This window comes from Theobroma cacao, chromosome 9 (genome assembly GCF_053813885.1).
Source record: "Theobroma cacao isolate CCN51 chromosome 9, ASM5381388v1, whole genome shotgun sequence".
Taxonomy (NCBI): Eukaryota; Viridiplantae; Streptophyta; class Magnoliopsida; order Malvales; family Malvaceae; genus Theobroma; species Theobroma cacao.
The window spans coordinates 49,948,943-49,966,485 of record NC_142647.1 but is presented as its reverse complement, the minus strand read 5'-3'; the positions used below and the strand labels follow the sequence as shown (position 1 = coordinate 49,966,485).

At 38.3% G+C, this 17,543-nt stretch overlaps 4 protein-coding genes across 4 annotated transcripts; 3 read left to right on the top strand and 1 right to left on the bottom strand.

Moving 5' to 3' along the window:
• Positions 1-578: 578 nt before the first annotated feature.
• Positions 579-5,969, top strand: LOC18591004 (ubiquitin-activating enzyme E1 1-like). The gene is made up of 6 exons (XM_018127119.2): positions 579-1,186; positions 1,759-1,976; positions 2,360-3,154; positions 3,585-4,453; positions 4,537-4,969; positions 5,126-5,969. Exons 1-6 carry the CDS (start codon positions 607-609, stop codon positions 5,720-5,722), a joined length of 3,492 nt encoding a protein of 1,163 aa, XP_017982608.2. The 5' UTR covers positions 579-606; the 3' UTR covers positions 5,723-5,969.
• Positions 5,970-6,215: 246 nt separating this feature from the next.
• Positions 6,216-9,254, bottom strand: LOC18591003 (LRR/ubiquitin-like domain protein). Its single transcript, XM_018127123.2, has 10 exons — positions 8,974-9,254; positions 8,797-8,891; positions 8,548-8,709; positions 8,257-8,367; positions 8,046-8,146; positions 7,157-7,294; positions 6,986-7,034; positions 6,832-6,897; positions 6,618-6,737; positions 6,216-6,522 (listed from the first exon to the last, which is right to left on the bottom strand). Exons 1-10 carry the CDS (start codon positions 9,140-9,142, stop codon positions 6,412-6,414), a joined length of 1,122 nt encoding a protein of 373 aa, XP_017982612.2. The 5' UTR covers positions 9,143-9,254; the 3' UTR covers positions 6,216-6,411.
• A 1,651-nt stretch (positions 9,255-10,905) lies between these two features.
• LOC18591001 (Glutaredoxin family protein) lies at positions 10,906-13,353 on the top strand. The gene has a single exon (XM_007016887.3). The coding sequence runs from the start codon at positions 12,286-12,288 to the stop codon at positions 13,012-13,014; it is 729 nt and encodes a 242-aa protein (XP_007016949.1). The 5' UTR covers positions 10,906-12,285; the 3' UTR covers positions 13,015-13,353.
• Positions 13,354-15,155: 1,802 nt separating this feature from the next.
• Positions 15,156-17,260, top strand: LOC18591000 (protein NODULATION SIGNALING PATHWAY 2-like). Its single transcript, XM_018127120.2, has one exon. The coding sequence runs from the start codon at positions 15,296-15,298 to the stop codon at positions 16,907-16,909; it is 1,614 nt and encodes a 537-aa protein (XP_017982609.2). The 5' UTR covers positions 15,156-15,295; the 3' UTR covers positions 16,910-17,260.
• The last annotated feature ends 283 nt before the right edge of the window (positions 17,261-17,543 follow it).

Genomic DNA, 17,543 nt, shown 5'->3' with positions numbered 1-17,543 from the left:
TAAGTTGATATTTTTTTATTTAATTAGATTAAAATTAAAATTTAATATGAATATTATTTTTTAGAATTAGATTTTATTATTATTTTTCATATTATTTTTATTTGATAACTTAATCTAATCTAAAAAAAAGAGGATTATGTATAAATAGGACCGTTCTCTACGTTTATAACACACTTATAGAGTAATATATTTTTCAAATACTCTTTTTCTTCTGTTTCCTTATTTTGTTAGGGGTAAGCCGAGGTAAATGTGCCAGTAATAAAAGCTGAATTTTCGCTTTTTACCAGGATTCAACAGTCAACAAGTTGAAAAAGAGTCATTTCTCTGCCTCAGTCCCCACAAAGCTAGTGCTGAGCCCAAGCTGATTCTCTCCTTTCCTTCCAAGGTAAATCCTGTTAGTCTTACCCCCATTTTCTTCTTTCTTCTGATCAATTTTCTTTGAATCGTGTCTAAAACCAAAAAAAAAAAAAAAAGAAAAGAAAAAGAAAGAAAGATTTCATAACAAGATTTAAGCCTTGTTCTTTCTTCTGAAAGATTCCATTCTTCTGTTGCTAATAGTCGTAATCGGTGCGTTTCCTTTTTGCTTCTCGTCTCTGCCTTAGAATCATGTTCAAGTTGGGTTTAGGGTTGGGGTTTATAGTTTCTGTTCCGATCTTTGTCGCGTATTTCTACCGCGCCTTTCTTCCTCTCAGCCATAACTGCTTATTAATTTTATATTCATATGTGGCACTGACCGTAATTTCTATGGGGTTTTGTGGCATTTTCGGCAGTTTACGACTCTATATGCTTCCTAGAAAGAGAGCTGCTGATGATGGAGAAGTAGTTATAGAAACTGACACCGAAACCACCACCACGAACAACAACAACAACAACAACAATAACGCAGCTGCATCATCCTTCAAGAAGCACCGCCTTGATAACTGCATCATTGCCGCCGACGCCGCCACTGAATCGACGGCTAAGAACGGTGATAACGGTGCAAGAATCGGAGGCAACAGCGACCAGACTAACAGTAGAGTAGTTGAATCTTCACCATCGATCATGGCCCTTGGCGATGCGAATCACACTGAAATCGATGAGGATCTCCACAGTCGGCAGCTGGCCGTCTATGGCCGTGAGACTATGAGGCGGCTTTTCGCATCAAATATTCTTGTTTCAGGGATGCAGGGTCTTGGAGCTGAGATTGGTATGAATTTTCGAGACCTGCTCTATTTTGGTTAACAAATTTTGATTTGTATCTTGTCTATATGCAATCATAATTGCTTTTCCTTATGGGTTGAGATAGATCCAGTTTATAGTTTCATCGAATGGTTCTACGGAATCATGAGATGTAAAAGTTGATGAAATTTTAGGGAGTTGATATTTAGAGTTTTAAAATTTTAGTTATGTCTTGTTTATGATGGTTTTATTTGATTGGCTGAATTTTGTGTGTGCAAACTTTGATATTTGAGTTTCTGAATAACCGCTGTATAGTTAGTGGAAGAGTCAAATTAAAAGGTAATGGAAAACCATGTGTAATGTTGAAAACTATGAGCTTAACATTATGTTGCAGCTAATCTATCTCTGATCTTTATGGAACGCATGGTCTCAATCCCTGGTTTTAGAATTCTTTTGGACGGCCTCGTGAGATGTGTATTCGATCTCTGCCTTAGGTGACGAGGGATTGAGTTTTGATGTCTTAGATTTGTTTTGTGTCTTGTTCTTTCAGCATCAGATCTGCAGTTCTCACCGTTACTTTTATTTGTTCTGCTTGTGCAGCCAAGAACCTCATTCTTGCTGGTGTCAAGTCTGTGACCTTGCATGATGAAGGGTTGGTGGATTTGTGGGATTTGTCCAGTAACTTTGTGTTTTCAGAAAGTGATGTTGGTAAAAACAGGGCTTTTGCCTCTGTTCAGAAGTTACAAGAGCTTAACAACGCTGTGATCATTTCCACGTTAACAACAAAATTAACCAAGGAAAAGCTTTCTGACTTCCAGGTATTTATTTATCTTTAGATCTTTTCTGATCTATAATTATTACCTTCTTATTGTTTTGGATCTATTAAAGGTCACCTGACTTTGGAATTGCTCCATAATGTTTTGTAACAAACCTAGAGAAATAATGCTGAACATTGATTATCATTATCTCAAAGCAGCTATTTTTATCCAACTCATTTAGGAATAAAACTAAGTTCAGCTATTTGTAAGGTGGGACTAGATGGGAAATGAAGGGGAATTCTGGTCCTTCAGGAGAGTGTGTTGACCTTAAAAAAAAAATATGCAATTTGGTCTAAAATCTTGCTCTAAATTACATTTGTATGTTGATTTGTAAATTCTTTTTATATTCGATCTCATAATTTGCCTTCGTTCCATACGTGCAGGCTGTTGTATTTACTGATATCAGTTTTGAGAAAGCCATTGAGTTTAATGATTACTGTCATAATCATCAGCCTCCCATCTCTTTCATCAAGGCTGAAGTTAGAGGTCTTTTTGGTTCTATATTTTGTGATTTTGGGCCTGAGTTCACTGTGATTGATGTTGATGGAGAGGATCCTCACACGGGTATAATTGCGTCCATTAGCAATGACAATCCTGCACTTGTATCATGTGTTGATGATGAGAGGCTTGAGTTTCAAGATGGGGATCTTGTTGTCTTCTCAGAAGTTCATGGAATGACAGAACTTAATGATGGAAAACCAAGGAAGATTAAGAGCGCAAGGCCATATTCATTTACTCTTGAGGAGGATACTTCCAATTTTGGTATGTATATAAAAGGTGGTATTGTTACACAGGTGAAACAGCCCAAGGTGTTAAATTTTAAACCATTTAGAGAGGCTCTCAAAGACCCTGGTGATTTTCTGCTGAGTGATTTCTCAAAGTTTGACCGTCCACCTCTGTTACACTTAGCATTCCAAGCACTGGATAAGTTTGTCTCTGATTTGGGACGCTTTCCAGTTGCTGGTTCAGAAGAAGATGCCAATAAGCTAATTTCTATTGCTGGTAACATTAATGAGAGCTTGGGAGATGGAAGGGTGGAAGATGTCAACCTGAAACTTTTGCGACACTTTGCCTTTGGCTCCAGAGCAGTACTGAATCCAATGGCTGCCATGTTTGGTGGAATTGTGGGACAAGAGGTTGTCAAAGCATGCTCAGGAAAGTTTCATCCCCTTTTTCAGGTCAGTGTTCATTATTCTTTTTGCAAATTGTTGTTTGTTGGAATGGTTGTTAAGTTAGAATTTACTCCCACTCACCCTTAAGCATGGATTTTTAAGGAATTAAAATTATAATCAGAAACTTTTGAGCAATTCTCTTTGAATGGGAAAATGTGAAATTTAAATTTGTTTGAGGTGGGCATAGAAGAGGAAAAGGAGTAGTTTTATTAGTAAGAATTTAATTTGAGTCATCTGAAAACTAAAGTGTTGTACCTAAACATGGGATACAGTACCTTGAATTGTGGCTCAAACATCTTATTGCAGCCAAGTACGCTCCCCATCCCTCCTCTTTCATTATTACCATCTTAGAGACTTGAAAACAAGAGTTTATTGAAATTTATTCAACTTGGTCTTTTGTTCTGTTCTTCTAATCTTCTATCATTTGATTCTACAGTTCTTTTATTTTGACTCAGTGGAGTCACTTCCTACAGAGCCTCTGGACCCTAGTGATTTCAGACCATTAAATAGCCGTTATGATGCACAAATTTCAGTGTTTGGGTCCAAGCTCCAAGAGAAACTGGAGGATGCAAAAGTATTCATTGTGGGATCTGGTGCTCTAGGTTGTGAGTTCCTAAAAAATATTGCTCTAATGGGAGTTTCATGTGGTGAACAAGGAAAGCTTACCATCACTGATGATGATGTAATTGAAAAGAGCAACCTCAGCAGGCAGTTTCTCTTCCGGGATTGGAATATTAGGCAGGCTAAATCCACAGTTGCTGCATCTGCTGCTGCATCAATAAATCCTCGTTTAAATATTGAAGCTTTGCAAAACCGTGTGGGTCCTGAAACTGAAAATGTGTTTGATGACACCTTCTGGGAGAATTTAACCGTGGTTGTTAATGCATTGGATAATGTCAATGCCAGGCTCTATGTTGATCAGAGGTGCTTATATTTCCAGAAACCACTTCTTGAGTCTGGAACTCTAGGTGCTAAATGCAATACTCAGATGGTCATTCCTCACCTAACTGAAAACTATGGTGCTTCAAGAGACCCACCTGAGAAGCAAGCTCCCATGTGTACTGTGCATTCATTCCCTCACAATATTGACCATTGTTTGACATGGGCTCGCTCTGAGTTTGAGGGTCTACTTGAGAAAACTCCTGCTGAAGTGAATGCTTTTCTGTCCAGCCCAGTTGAGTATAAAACTGCACAAAGGAATGCTGGTGATGCTCAGGCTAGAGATAATTTAGAACGTGTTCTTGAATGCCTTGAGAAAGAAAAGTGTGAGACATTCCAGGATTGTATCACTTGGGCTCGTCTAAGGTATTTGATCTGACTTATGTTTATGATTGAAGGTAGTGCTTTTGTTGCATTTGTTTCTGACTTTATACTTCTTTTGTACCCAGATTTGAAGACTATTTTGTTAACCGTGTAAAGCAGCTGATTTATACATTTCCAGAAGATGCTGCAACCAGTACTGGGGCTCCCTTCTGGTCTGCCCCAAAACGATTCCCTCGGCCTCTTCAGTTCTCAGCAGCTGATCCAAGTCACCTGCAGTTTGTTATGGCTGCTTCTATCCTGCGAGCTGAAACATTTGGCATTCCCATTCCTGATTTTGTTAAGCATCCAAAGATGTTGGCTGAGGCTGTTGAGAAAGTGATAGTCCCAGATTTCGAGCCACTGAAAGATGCGAAAATTGTAACAGATGAGAAGGCTACTACTCTCTCTACTGCATCTGTGGATGATGCAGCAGTTATCAATGAACTCATTTTCAAGTTAGAGCTTTGCATGGAAAATTTACCACAAGGGTTCAAGATGAAACCTATTCAGTTTGAAAAGGTTTGTCTTACTTTTCACTTGTTCTGATATATTTACCATGTATATCCTTTAGGCTTCTTCACCTTTTTGTTCTCATAAATTTGCAGTTATTGAAGCCAATGAAGACTTGAACAAACAAATGGTTTTTTTTATTAATTGTATCTCTTGAATTTACAGGATGATGATACAAACTACCACATGGATTTTATAGCTGGGCTTGCAAACATGAGGGCCAGGAACTACAGCATTCCCGAGGTGGACAAGCTCAAGGCCAAGTTTATTGCTGGAAGAATCATCCCTGCAATTGCTACGTCCACAGCTATGGCCACAGGTCTTGTCTGCCTGGAGCTTTACAAGGCTCTGGATGGAGGCCACAAACTGGAGGACTACCGTAACACATTTGCAAACCTTGCACTGCCTCTGTTCTCTATGGCTGAGCCAGTCCCACCAAAGGTCATCAAACACGGTGACATGAGCTGGACTGTTTGGGACAGGTGGATCCTGAGAGACAACCCAACTCTGAGGGAACTCATCAAGTGGCTTAAGGATAAGGGGTTGAATGCCTACAGCATATCCTATGGAAGTTGCTTGCTGTATAATAGCATGTTCCCTCGGCACAGAGAGCGGATGGACAAGAAGGTGGTAGATCTAGCCCGGGAAGTGGCAAAAGCCGAATTGCCTCCAAATCGAAGGCACCTGGACGTTGTCGTGGCCTGCGAGGATGATGAGGACAATGATATTGACATCCCTCAGATTTCTATCTACTTTAGCTAGGTTGGTTTTTTCTCACTCCCACTCCCTGCTGAGTGGGGGTTGTGATTTAGGATAAAAAGCTTTTACAGTGGTGTTATATCAATGAGCACGCGAACATGGATATTTCCTCACAACGAATTGAACAGCAACTTAGATTTCCAATATGATACGCTCCCCTAATTGATTGGTTTTCGCTTTTTCTTGACACTTGCCATTTTGTGTATTAAACTTCCCATTTGTCCAATGGAAACTCCATAAATTGCTTCGATATGTTTGGCTTGTTAGAATAGGCATACCTAGTCTTGATTGTTTGATGAACTAAATACATTTTTTGTACGGAAAAAAGCTTTCAATATTTTGTGATTAAATGATAATATATAGATATTATATTTGGACAATATGTCTAATATAAGTCCTACACTTCCTCTCGAGAGCCGTCTCTGCCTTGTCAACTCCAAATCCATGATTCTTGAGGTTGATGGCACAAAGAAAAAAGGGATATTCAACCTTGGAATTTACTTTTAGAGAAAGCATTTGTCTTTCCTGGATCAATTTTCTTGACAGTCCGACAGCACTACCTCAACAAGAAATTGACATTTCGACACTGTTTCAAGGAGGAAACTCTTGTTTAAACCATTCACAGCATCAATGAAATCGAATCTTTTAGATTTTCTATTTTGCTGCAAATTACAGAACGATGTGTGTAGAACCTAGTTTTTATCAGCACCTTCATCGAATGCAGCAGAGCTTACGACTCGAAAATCCAGCTGCTTCTGATGCTTTGAGCGCCGGCGTTCATCAAACTCTTCCCACCCTTCAAACTATCGAAAGAATAATGGTCTTACTCAGGCATCTCAAATGACGAAAACCACAAATAAGGCCAACTTTCAACTAATATAGGAAGAGAAGTACACACCTGCCGAAGGACATCCATTGTGATTTCTGTGTTATGGAGATCCAGTGTTGCTAGCTGGAGACACTCCTTGAACAATGTAGAAGGAAGGCGTTTTAGCCCATTGTTACTGAGATACAAGGCCTGCAGACACAGTAAGGACAATGCAATAGGTAGAACAAATTGGATAAAAAAAGAAGGCAGACAAAACAGATAGAATAAAGAATCTATCAGGAACCTTCAGGTTATGCAAGTTGCCCAATGTCTCTGGGAGCTCTGACAGAAGATTTGCTGAAAGATCAACCTGAAACAGATTGAGCAGTTTGCTTAAACTACGCACTAGGTGTTTCCATGGCTTGATACTATGTAAAGACAAATGCTAAGAATCCTACCTCATTAAGAGAATTACATTCTCCAATTCGTGCAGGAATAGTGGTTATCCTGAAAAAGAAAATCATGCATGAAAAAGAAGCCTATTTTACTGCCCATAAGTACCCAAGTCAATGAAAGAAAAACGAGGAAAAAAAGCCCAGAACATCAATGAATCCTAACCTAAACTTTACCTATTATTATTGGCCTTCAAAACTTCAAGCTGAGCCAGAATGCTTATTTCATTTGGAAGGCTAGTCAACTTATTATTGGCGACATGAAGTTGCCTCAGAGAAGTTAGAAAGCCAAGTGAAGAAGGTAGATTGGTCAAACTGCAAATGGAATTTGATTTTGATAATTATATATGCAGGCTCAATCATGGACTAAACAAAGAAAATAAGATATCAATATTTCTCTCACTATACCAATGGGAATATAGTTTCCATATAAGCAAATATAAGAAGAAGAAGCAACCTAAGCATTTTCCTACTAAATAGAGTTATCTCTATAGATCATATTGTGCCACTAATAGGCTCTAATCAACACCATTTCCTCAGTAAGCTTCATAAAAAAAGTGAATTGCCCCTCCCCCTGCAAGCAATATAATATGACAAATCACTGACAAATAATGCCTAGTACGCAGATTAACGACAAAAAACTCATTAATACCTCAAAGAAAAGGGCTTAAGCAGCAGCAACTTACACGTAAAACGCATGTCTTTCACAAACAAGGGAAAAGCAAACTCGAAATCCGATTATACTTTTTCATAAGCTCTGTAACAGGTTTAGATGGGGGTTCTAAGTGTTTGGAAATTGGATAGAAGGATTATGTATATTAATAGACTTGGGTGCCACCTTCTCACCTATCAATGTTTTATTTATTTATTTATATTTAATCTAAATATTAGGACAAGTGTTACTGCTGGAACAACTGTTTTTACAAGTTTTGAGTGTGATATCACTCTATATGAAGTTGTGTTTTCCTGGCATTGCACATAAAATCAGTGCAAAGTACATTGGGATCAAAATTTGAACAGATGAAGAAGAAAAAAGTTGATATCAAGAGGGGAAAGAAGAACTCACTGGTTATGACTGATGGATAAAACTGTTAGATACTTCAGAGATGTTAGTCCTTCCCAGTGAATGGCTTCATCAGAAATACCATTTGCATTGAGGAGAAGTTTCTACAAAATGTTCAGATTCACACACTAATACATATGATATTATCTCGAATAATATTAATCAAGTATCTCAAATGGAATTCCTGGAACACAGAGGAGAAAGTTCTGTCTACCTGAATGGAATTCAAACAGCTGATCTTTTCGGGCACATCTTGGATACAGTTGTTATTGACATCCAGGACTCTTGCAGAAGATCCACAAGCCCATACTTCATCAGGTATGGCCTGATGAAATCCAAGCAACAAGAATAAGTTTCGGAGATGCTTAACATCAAAAGTTGAAACAATTTGCTTTATGAATGTTAATCAAAGCAGGAACCTTGCTTCTTCAAGCTATAATAAGTAAAAATTCAACAGAAATGAGCCTGAATCATCACAACAACAAAGGTTATCAAACAAAAATACCTTCAAATTGCATTCGGCTAATGCTACCACTCCGGTAGCTTTCCATCGTTCCAAACGATTCTTATCCATAACAACTTCAGACCTTGCATCAGATTTTTTGTACTCATCCTCACTCCTCCTTGAAATAGGCCGAGTTTGAGCTTCTTTTAGTAGAGGACCGCCCTGTTCATTAAACAAATTCTTCAATTTGATACTTTCAATAACCCCATTAGCATAAACAAAAAAGAAGAGAGAGATGATATAAAATACCCCTTGGTGCAAACCCTGGGAAGCCATGAGCATCAGCTTAGCTCCATTCATGACTTCCGATTCCTTCAATGTCATTGCATCCACCAAAAGCTTCCCTTCAAAACACCCAAAAAAGAAAATCTACTCAAAACCCAAAAAGCATAAATAAATTACAAACCAAGAAGAGGAGATGGAAACCTTTGAAGATGAGCTTTTGTCCACGAGGAAGAACATTGGTGAGGGACTGGAGATGAGATTTAAGGTCTTTGATCGTCGAATCCTTCGCTATCGATATCGGTATCGATCTTCCACTGAACTTCACTGTTATGTTAATATTACCGCAGTTTTCTCCTTCCCCTTTGCTCATACTTCTTTTTTCTGATCCTCTTTCCTTCTGTTCTGTGATCAATTCGATCGATCCAAACCCCAACACAACCGTTCTCCGAACAAATCAGCTTCGTTGTATGGATTAGTTTAAAGCTTAATGACTGTAATGACCTTAATAGTCCTCTTTATTTTCCATGTTGCCATTTACTGTTATTCTTTTCTGAAAGTCCTTTGTATTAGGATATTTTTTTAATTTAATCATTTTATTTAAAATCGTAATATTTTAATTTATTAATTTTAAAAATTATTTCAATTTAATTTTTTTAACATTTTTTTGTTCAAATTGACCGTTACGATGCTACGCCAACATGTTAAGGGTGACGTGGCACTATCACGTTACACTTCAAAGTTGAGTCAATGACGTGGCATGCCACGTAACATATATGGATATAGATTGTCACGTGACACGTCAAATATGTTACCACGTGATGTGTTAAGAGGTTGCCATGTGACACACTTAGATGTTGACACATGGCAACTTATTCTTTAAAAGAAAGACTTGTTAAAATTTGAATCAAGGCCTCTAGCAAATAAAGTAATATTTTTACCATCACACTTAAACTCTTACTTTTAATAATATTTTATTTGAATTTTTTTTTTCTTTGTTATTTTTATTTTTTTTTTTCATAAAATTACATTATTTTGGAACTTTCTTATACTTTCAAAAACTATAACCATAAAAACTCTTTAGAATTTTTTTTTCAAACAATGTAATTTTATAGAAAAAAAAAAGAGTTTCAAAACGACGTAATTTTATATATAAAAAAGAAAAAAATGAAGAAAAGAAGAAATGAAATTCAAGTAAAATGTTATTAATTATAAAAGTTTATGTGTAATGGTAAGAACATTGGTTTATTTATTAGAACTCCTGCTTAAAATTTTATTAAGTGTTTTTTTTAAGAATAAGTGTGACACGTGGTAATTCATATTCATATGACAAGTGGCAGCCTTTTAACGTGATATGTGGCAATCCATACTCATAAAGTAATGTGATAATGTCATGTCATCATAATGGTGATGTAGTATTGCCATGTCATCGGCCCAACCTTGAAGTGTGATGTGGCAATACCACATCGCCCTTAGTATATTGACATGGCATTGCCACATCAACACCCAAAAACCCCCTTTATATGTTATGTTAACATCTAACGTCACGTCAGCATTATGTCAGTATTATAATAATCAATTTAAACAAAACATTTTAGAAAGATTAAATTAAAATAATTTTTAAAATTAAGAGATTAAAATATTACGATTTTAAGTAAAGAGATTAAATTGAAAAAAAAATCTTAATATAGGGACTTCTCAAGTATTTTGATCATTTTTTAAGAGGTAAAATAAATTAAGATTTTCTTTTTTGTTTTACTTTTTTTACATTTTTATTTGTTTAAAATAAAAATATTACTATTTGATATTATATTTTATTTATTTTAAAATATAATATTAAAAAAAATTCTAACTCAATTCTATTCACGTACAATTGAACCGACCAGCTTATTAATTAGAAAAAAAAGGGAAAAGAAAGGCAGAGAAAAAGAGATCAAATTCTAGAAAAATGGAGCTGCCATGAGCTGGGTTCCAGCTGAAATTAAAAATTTAGTCAACAATTCACACTTCACTGCCTAAGATTTTTACTCATATTTCGAGTTGCTGGCATCAACCCAGAATTTGCAATTGTTAGTATTTGAAATTGAACCCTTTCCTAGATTTAAGTAGAGGAATTCCAGGCAGGAAAAAACCAGTTTTCAGATCAGGGATGATGCTTCAGTGTGAAACAATGGAAGCCAACATGACCCAGAGTACGGAAAAGACAACTTGCCTTAAGGGAGGGTGTCCTGGCAGAGTTTGATAAAACAAAAAGGCAAATGGAAATTTTGGCATGGAGAAAACAAGGTTTTCTTTCTTGTAGGCCATTTTCATGTTTATGGTTCCATCAATCAGCATGTGGATTATGTTATCCTCTCCCACTTTCTTCTGCAACCATGTGAAACTTTTCAGAGCCCACTCACATTGTGTGGGTTATTTCTTTTTCCCCTTTTTTTTTTTTAATTTTTATCTTTAAACTTTAACTTTTTGGAAACAATTGGTTCAGTCCTCTGTTACAGTAATTATGGATTGGCCTATGGTCCCAAAGTCCACATGCTGGGATCCATCTCTGTTTTTCCTTTCTTTTTTCTTCTACCTTAAAATCTCAAATGGCAAAGAGGTGTTAGGATTATTAAAAGATGTTGAAGTTTTAACACTGGTTTTACTAGCATTTGCTGGGGAAAGATGGAGCAAGAGAAATGCCCGTGTTTCCATTAATGTTCTGATAACATATTCCCATTGAATATGGGCAAGAATTAATGAGTTTCATGACAGAAATTAAGTTAACAGAAGTTGGTGAGTAACAACAAGCTTGATCCAAGCTGCTGAAGTGAGATTTAAGGCATCAGAAAAATCAAGTCAGTTTCTGTCCCAAAAAAGAAAACATGAGTGCTGATACTGTCAAAGAAGCTCAATTCCTACCACACCCTTCATTACAACTTTTAACTTTACCGCTCTCCCAATGGTTGATGCAGAATTTACAGGGGAGGAAATCAGGATTTACAGCAGAGAAATTGGGAGTTGGAAAACAGAAGGAAACAGGGGAAATAATCTGTAATGAAGGAGGGGATTCCCATCTTAGTGAGTAGTGATGGGAAATTGAAAAGAGGACCTCCCATCTATAATTAGGCTAAGTATTTCCATCCGCTGCTAATCACAACCTCTAATCCCTCCGCTTCCCTCTTTTTAAACCCTTTTTAAAGCTTTAAACTAAACCCACCCTCCCAACTACCTTAGCCAATAAACTAACCGCTCACCTCTTCCTCCCCTCTTCCTCCCCCACCCCAAAGCCAAACCTAAAAAGAGTGAAAGAGCCCACTTTTTCCCAAACTCTGCAAGCAAAAAATAAACAAAAAACAAACAAAAATCCCCGCTTTTGCAGCTGCTCCTTCAATCACCACCCCTTTCAAAATACCCAAAACGAACCAGAATAGAAAAACAGGAAAAGAATATCCTTTCTTTCTCTTGTGTTGTTTTCAAGTGTTGCAAAGTTTGAATTTTGGGAAATAAAAGTTCTGATCTTTCTACCGCTATCAAATGTGGCGGCCGTGGGGTAACAAAAAATCGCCGGTGCGGATTCATGACACTTCGTCTCCCTTCTCCTGCTCTTCCTTCAAAGACATCCAGCACCTTTGCACGGAGGAATCTTCTCTCTCTTCCGCCACCAAGAGAACCGCCAATGTTTTTCACCGTGTGCGAATCGCCAACTCCCTCCTCCGCGCTTGGGCCCCCGACCGCGCCGGGACAAGGCCCGACTCCTGTGGGAAAATCCCGGATTCCGTTACGGATCGTTCCATTTCTATCCCGGGCGCCGACAAGCGCATTGTGGTTTACTTCACGAGCCTCCGGGTGGTTCGGTCGACATTCGAGGATTGCAAGACCGTCCGATCGATCCTCCGAGGATTCCGAGTCTCGATCGACGAACGAGATCTGTCGATGGACTCCGGGTTCTTAAACGAGTTGCAAGGGATCCTCGGTCAAAGTAAGTTGACTTTGCCGCGGGTTTTCATTGGCGGGAGATACATGGGAGGTGCAGAGGAGATCAGACAGCTACACGAGGCAGGCGAGCTCAAGAAGTTCGTGGAAGGATTGCCTGCAGCTGAACCCGGCACCTGCGACGTCTGCGGAGGTTATAGGTTCGTTCTGTGCCACGAATGCGACGGTAGCCGTAAACTGTACACTGAAAAATCTGGGTTCAAGAACTGTACGGCCTGCAACGAAAATGGCCTAGTCAGGTGCCCTTCTTGCTCTTGTGCACCCCTCTGAAAATAACTCTTTTCTTTTTACTATAAAAGGGAATTTTTGGATCAATTAATTGTAGTTTTTGGTTTTCTTTCTTTTCCATTTTTAATTTTTTGGGCCCCAAGCAAAGGATTTGTTGCTTTAAGATTGTAAGAGCTGACTTTTTTTTTTGTAATTTTTTGGTAACTTTTTGTATTTCTAGCTTTATAAAGTAGTGAGTGACCATTGAAAAGAAAGGAGAACAGTAGGATTTAGCAGGCTTAAGCTTGTGTAACTGTAACTTTTTTTACTGTTTATGGTTAAGAGGATTTCCTTTTTCTCTACTGATGATGAACAAGAAATCTGTCAATGTCTTCTGTCGTATTTGCTGTTGATATACTTGTTGGAGATAGTTTCTTTACCAAATTTGTGAGATCCTCCTTTTCACTTTTGTTTAGTACAGCTTTTGACATTAGCCTGTGGATTTTTGTAGTCATTCTGCAAATTCTTGTTATTTCCCTTGCCTGAACAGGAAAAAAATCTTTTCAATGTTGTAGACTCTGGTAAGAAAAATGGAATTATTTTGGAACATGAAAAAATTTTAGCAGTTTCTGTTCAAAAGAGGAAGTCCTGAATTCAATCTTCCAGGTTCTGTTATCCCCATTGATGGGCAAAAGCGAAAAAGATCTGATGCAGGGTACTTGACATAACAGGTAAGTAGAAGAGGAGAGGGAAGTTAAAACAGAATTGAAGTTTCCTGCATGTTTATGAGATTCTCTCCGTAATGTACCTGGCTTGAAAAGGAGATGAAAGCTGGGATTGTTAAAAGCATTGAAACTTTGGAAGGTTGTTTCAGAATTAATTGCTTTTAAAGGCCTCTTAATTCAGTTCCAAGCCTTTAATTATACAAGTTAAACGTTATCTGGCAAGTTGAAGTTGCCCTTTTCGCTTATGGAAGTGAAGTGAAATGGTGGATTTGGTGTTAGGTTTATAGGAAGAGACTAAGTTTTATGACCGAATATGAAAGCAACAATCTTGTACTACTTTCAACGTTCATCCCAGCCTGCTGAGCTTGGATCCAGGGTTCATCGTCAATTTCAGACCTTGGTTGCTGTTATGATGCACCGGGACAGAGCAAAACTTGATGAAACTTAGCCCTCGACTTGATGATTAGTTTTCAATCCATTTCCACATCCTTAACTGATCAAATTCGATACTTTTCTCAAAAGTAAAGAGACCCCATTTCCTGGTTTCTAAACCAGGACAGAACCATTACTCTGACCACGCGTCAGTCCTTCAGGAACAGTTTAATCTGTGAGCCATTGACACTGAAAATGACATAAACGACAGTGACTAGACGCCAGAATTGAAGCCAAATGAGGGCTACAAGATGCGTCTGTAACTCATCTACAGCGTTGCTTGACCACGTAACAGCCCATGGAAGTGAAAAGCTTAAGAAAACTTGGGATCATGGAGGAATACAACACATGAGACAATTTTTCTTTTTTAATCTTTCACCATGAAGGCTGATCACAGCAAATTCTTGCTTGATATACATCTGTCATGACAAAAAGGGATGGTAGGGAAGGATCCTGTGGCCAAAAGATCAACAGGTTTCCAAGATAAAGCAGAAATTGTTTGATAATTTCTTCATAATAGAAAGAAATCCTAGTACATAGATGGCAAGATTACATATCAAGAATCAAAGCTAGAATTACATTACGTATCCATGAAAACTCTGTTATGCTTTTCACCTAACTGATTTGTTTCTCTGTCAATGGTATACATATAATGGTTGGAAGGCCATGGCCAGGATCTTATGCTAAATAATCATTAAGAATTTTGTATTAAAAATGATTATTACTTGGAAGAAACTTTGATTTGGATTTGTGTGAAAGAATCAAAGAAATCACCATCCCTCCGTTATTTTAATCTAAATATGAGATGGGTTTGTTTTGATTTTGTAACACGTCAGTATTAAGATCATGAATTGATAATTCTTTGAAAGAGATATTGATGTAAAAGGGTAATCTAATTCGACTTAAAAATGTATAATATAATGCTGTTTGTGTCTTGGGACTCTCTCAAAATTAATTTTCCTTCTTGACTTGAGCGGATGAACATTTGACAGGGACACAGCTTTAAGCTTCCTCGGAAGCTGCCAAAGAAAGTGAGAGGAATTCAATGGGATAGAAGTATGGGGAAAGTGTCTATCTATGACAACAATGTGATGGATTTTTTACTATATTTTTTATTGTTTCTTTCTGCATCTGTTCCTGGCGCTTGATCATTGCTATATATAGCACAGCTCCTTTCTCCAAGAAAAATGACACCAATCTTATTTGCCATTGAAATGATGGAAATGGAGTTCAACACTTGGTGGCCAATTTACAACCCCATAGACTCACAACTTGAGGAAGTAGCACTTTGTTTAGCAGAAATGGATGCCCAAGTGAGCAGTTTTGAGTTTTCCACTTCATCAGTATCCATTGAAGATTTCTCTGACGTTTCTTCTTCTTCTGCACTGTTATCTTCAACTCTCTATGGCAGTCAAACACATGGTTACCCCTTTTCAGGAAATCATTTGCTTGGCATCTTAACAAGGGAACAGTGTTTACCAAGTGTGGATGAAGGTGATGCTCCCTCAAATGACCAGTTTTTGCTTGATGGTGGCGAAAACTTCTCTGAATGGATGGCTAGTGACAGCAGTATCTCTTCACAACAGATTTTCACTGAAGATGTCGGCAGCCAGAATCTCTCACCAATATCACGTGAAGTTTCTGTGGATGTCCCATCAATACAAGCATCATTGGTTTTGCCTGCCGAATATGTGGAAGTAGATGACCAATTGGTCATTCTTCATCTACTCAAAGCGTATGGGGACGCCATGGGGAGCGAACAAATGGAGCTAGCAGAAGAAATTATCAGGCGACTAAAAGATAAGGCGTCTCCAACTGGCAACAGCCTTGAACGCCTTGCGTTTTATTTGGCCGTAGCATTGGACAAGCAAGCTAACTACCTAGGGCAGGAATCAAGCAAAAATTATGAGGCAGCCTTCATGGCCTTCTATCAGATCTTCCCCTATGGTAGGTTTGCTCATTTCACTGCCAATTCAGCCATACTAGAAGCCATCCCTGCTGATGCTACTGCAGTACATATTGTGGATTTCGAAATTGGCAATGGCATACAATGGCCCCCTTTGATTGAGGCTCTTGGAAGGAAAGGGTTGAGAATGTTGCGGCTGACCTCAATAAAATGGGGGGAAGAGGATGGGAGTTGCAATCCTACAACTTTTGAGGAGACAAAGAAGCAGCTATGGAGACATGCAATGAATTTCGGTCTGAGATTGGAGGTGGAGGAGATGGACATAGAAGGCTTAGTGAGCGAGATTAAAAAGGCGAGGGTAAGGGGAAGGAAAAGTGAGTGGTTAGCATTCAATTGCATGGTAGGGCTCCCTCACATGGGAAAAGGGAGGAGTGTGGAGCATGTCGAGCACTTTCTTAAGACAGCGAAGGCATTGATCAGCAACGAAGGTGTCATTGCTTTTGGTAATGGAATTGGTGCTGAAAAATGGATTGAGTATAGAAGTTTCAGTTCTTTCTTTGAAGGGCAGATGGTCTACTGCCATGCCTTGCTCGAGTCAATGGAACAATTTCAGCTTCTAGAGGCAAGAATAGCTATGGAATGCTTGTTTGTGGTACCCCATCTTTCTTCTCTTTCTAACGCTCAGGAGTGGGAAGAAACTGTCAGGGAGTGTGGTTCTCTCTCAGAACTAGGCTTCGAGCCTCAGAGGTTGAGCAGGGGGAACTATCTGGAGGCCAGGGAGCTGGTGAGCGAAGGGGAGAGTTCATATTGGGTCAGAACGGATGGAGAGGATAACAATCAAATGGTCCTGGGTTACATGGGAGCTCCCCTGGTGAGAGTATCTAGCTGGAGATAGAGTAAAAATCATTTAGAACTCAGAAGCTAGTATCGATCACTTGCATCCAGTAGACAGTCTCAGCAGATACCTCAAATTTGTGTAGTGCTGAATTCCTTTTAGAGAGTGCAAACGGAGATTGCCAGTGTAAAGCAATAAAGACTTAGCACATAAACATTCAAATTACTATTAATTCTATAAAAGAATATAAAATTTATAAGCAGTTGTTATGTTCCTCTTATGCCTGCACTATTTGCTCTCATTTTTTTGTCTGTTAGTGTTTCCGCTGCCCTCTTTTCTCTTGAATCCAGTCTATATTCAATCATTCATCTGCTCCAATTTGAAAATAAAATCACATTTTTGGATAAAATGTGTCTTCTTTAGCAGACATCATTCTAACTGCAAAAAGAATTGAGTCTTATCTAAATCCTTTTGGGATTAATGCTTCAATCATAGTTGGTTTGCTGGAGGCAGAATGATTTTTGAGTTGAAGGGACAATTACTTCATAACCACTGCAAACATTTGCTGATTGTGATCAGATTGCTATACCATGGACATCCCTAACTTTTGTTAAACTGATACAATATGGACATTTTCATAATCATGCTTGGGTCCTCCTTAGTGACAGGACTTCTAATTTCCTGCTTCCAGGGC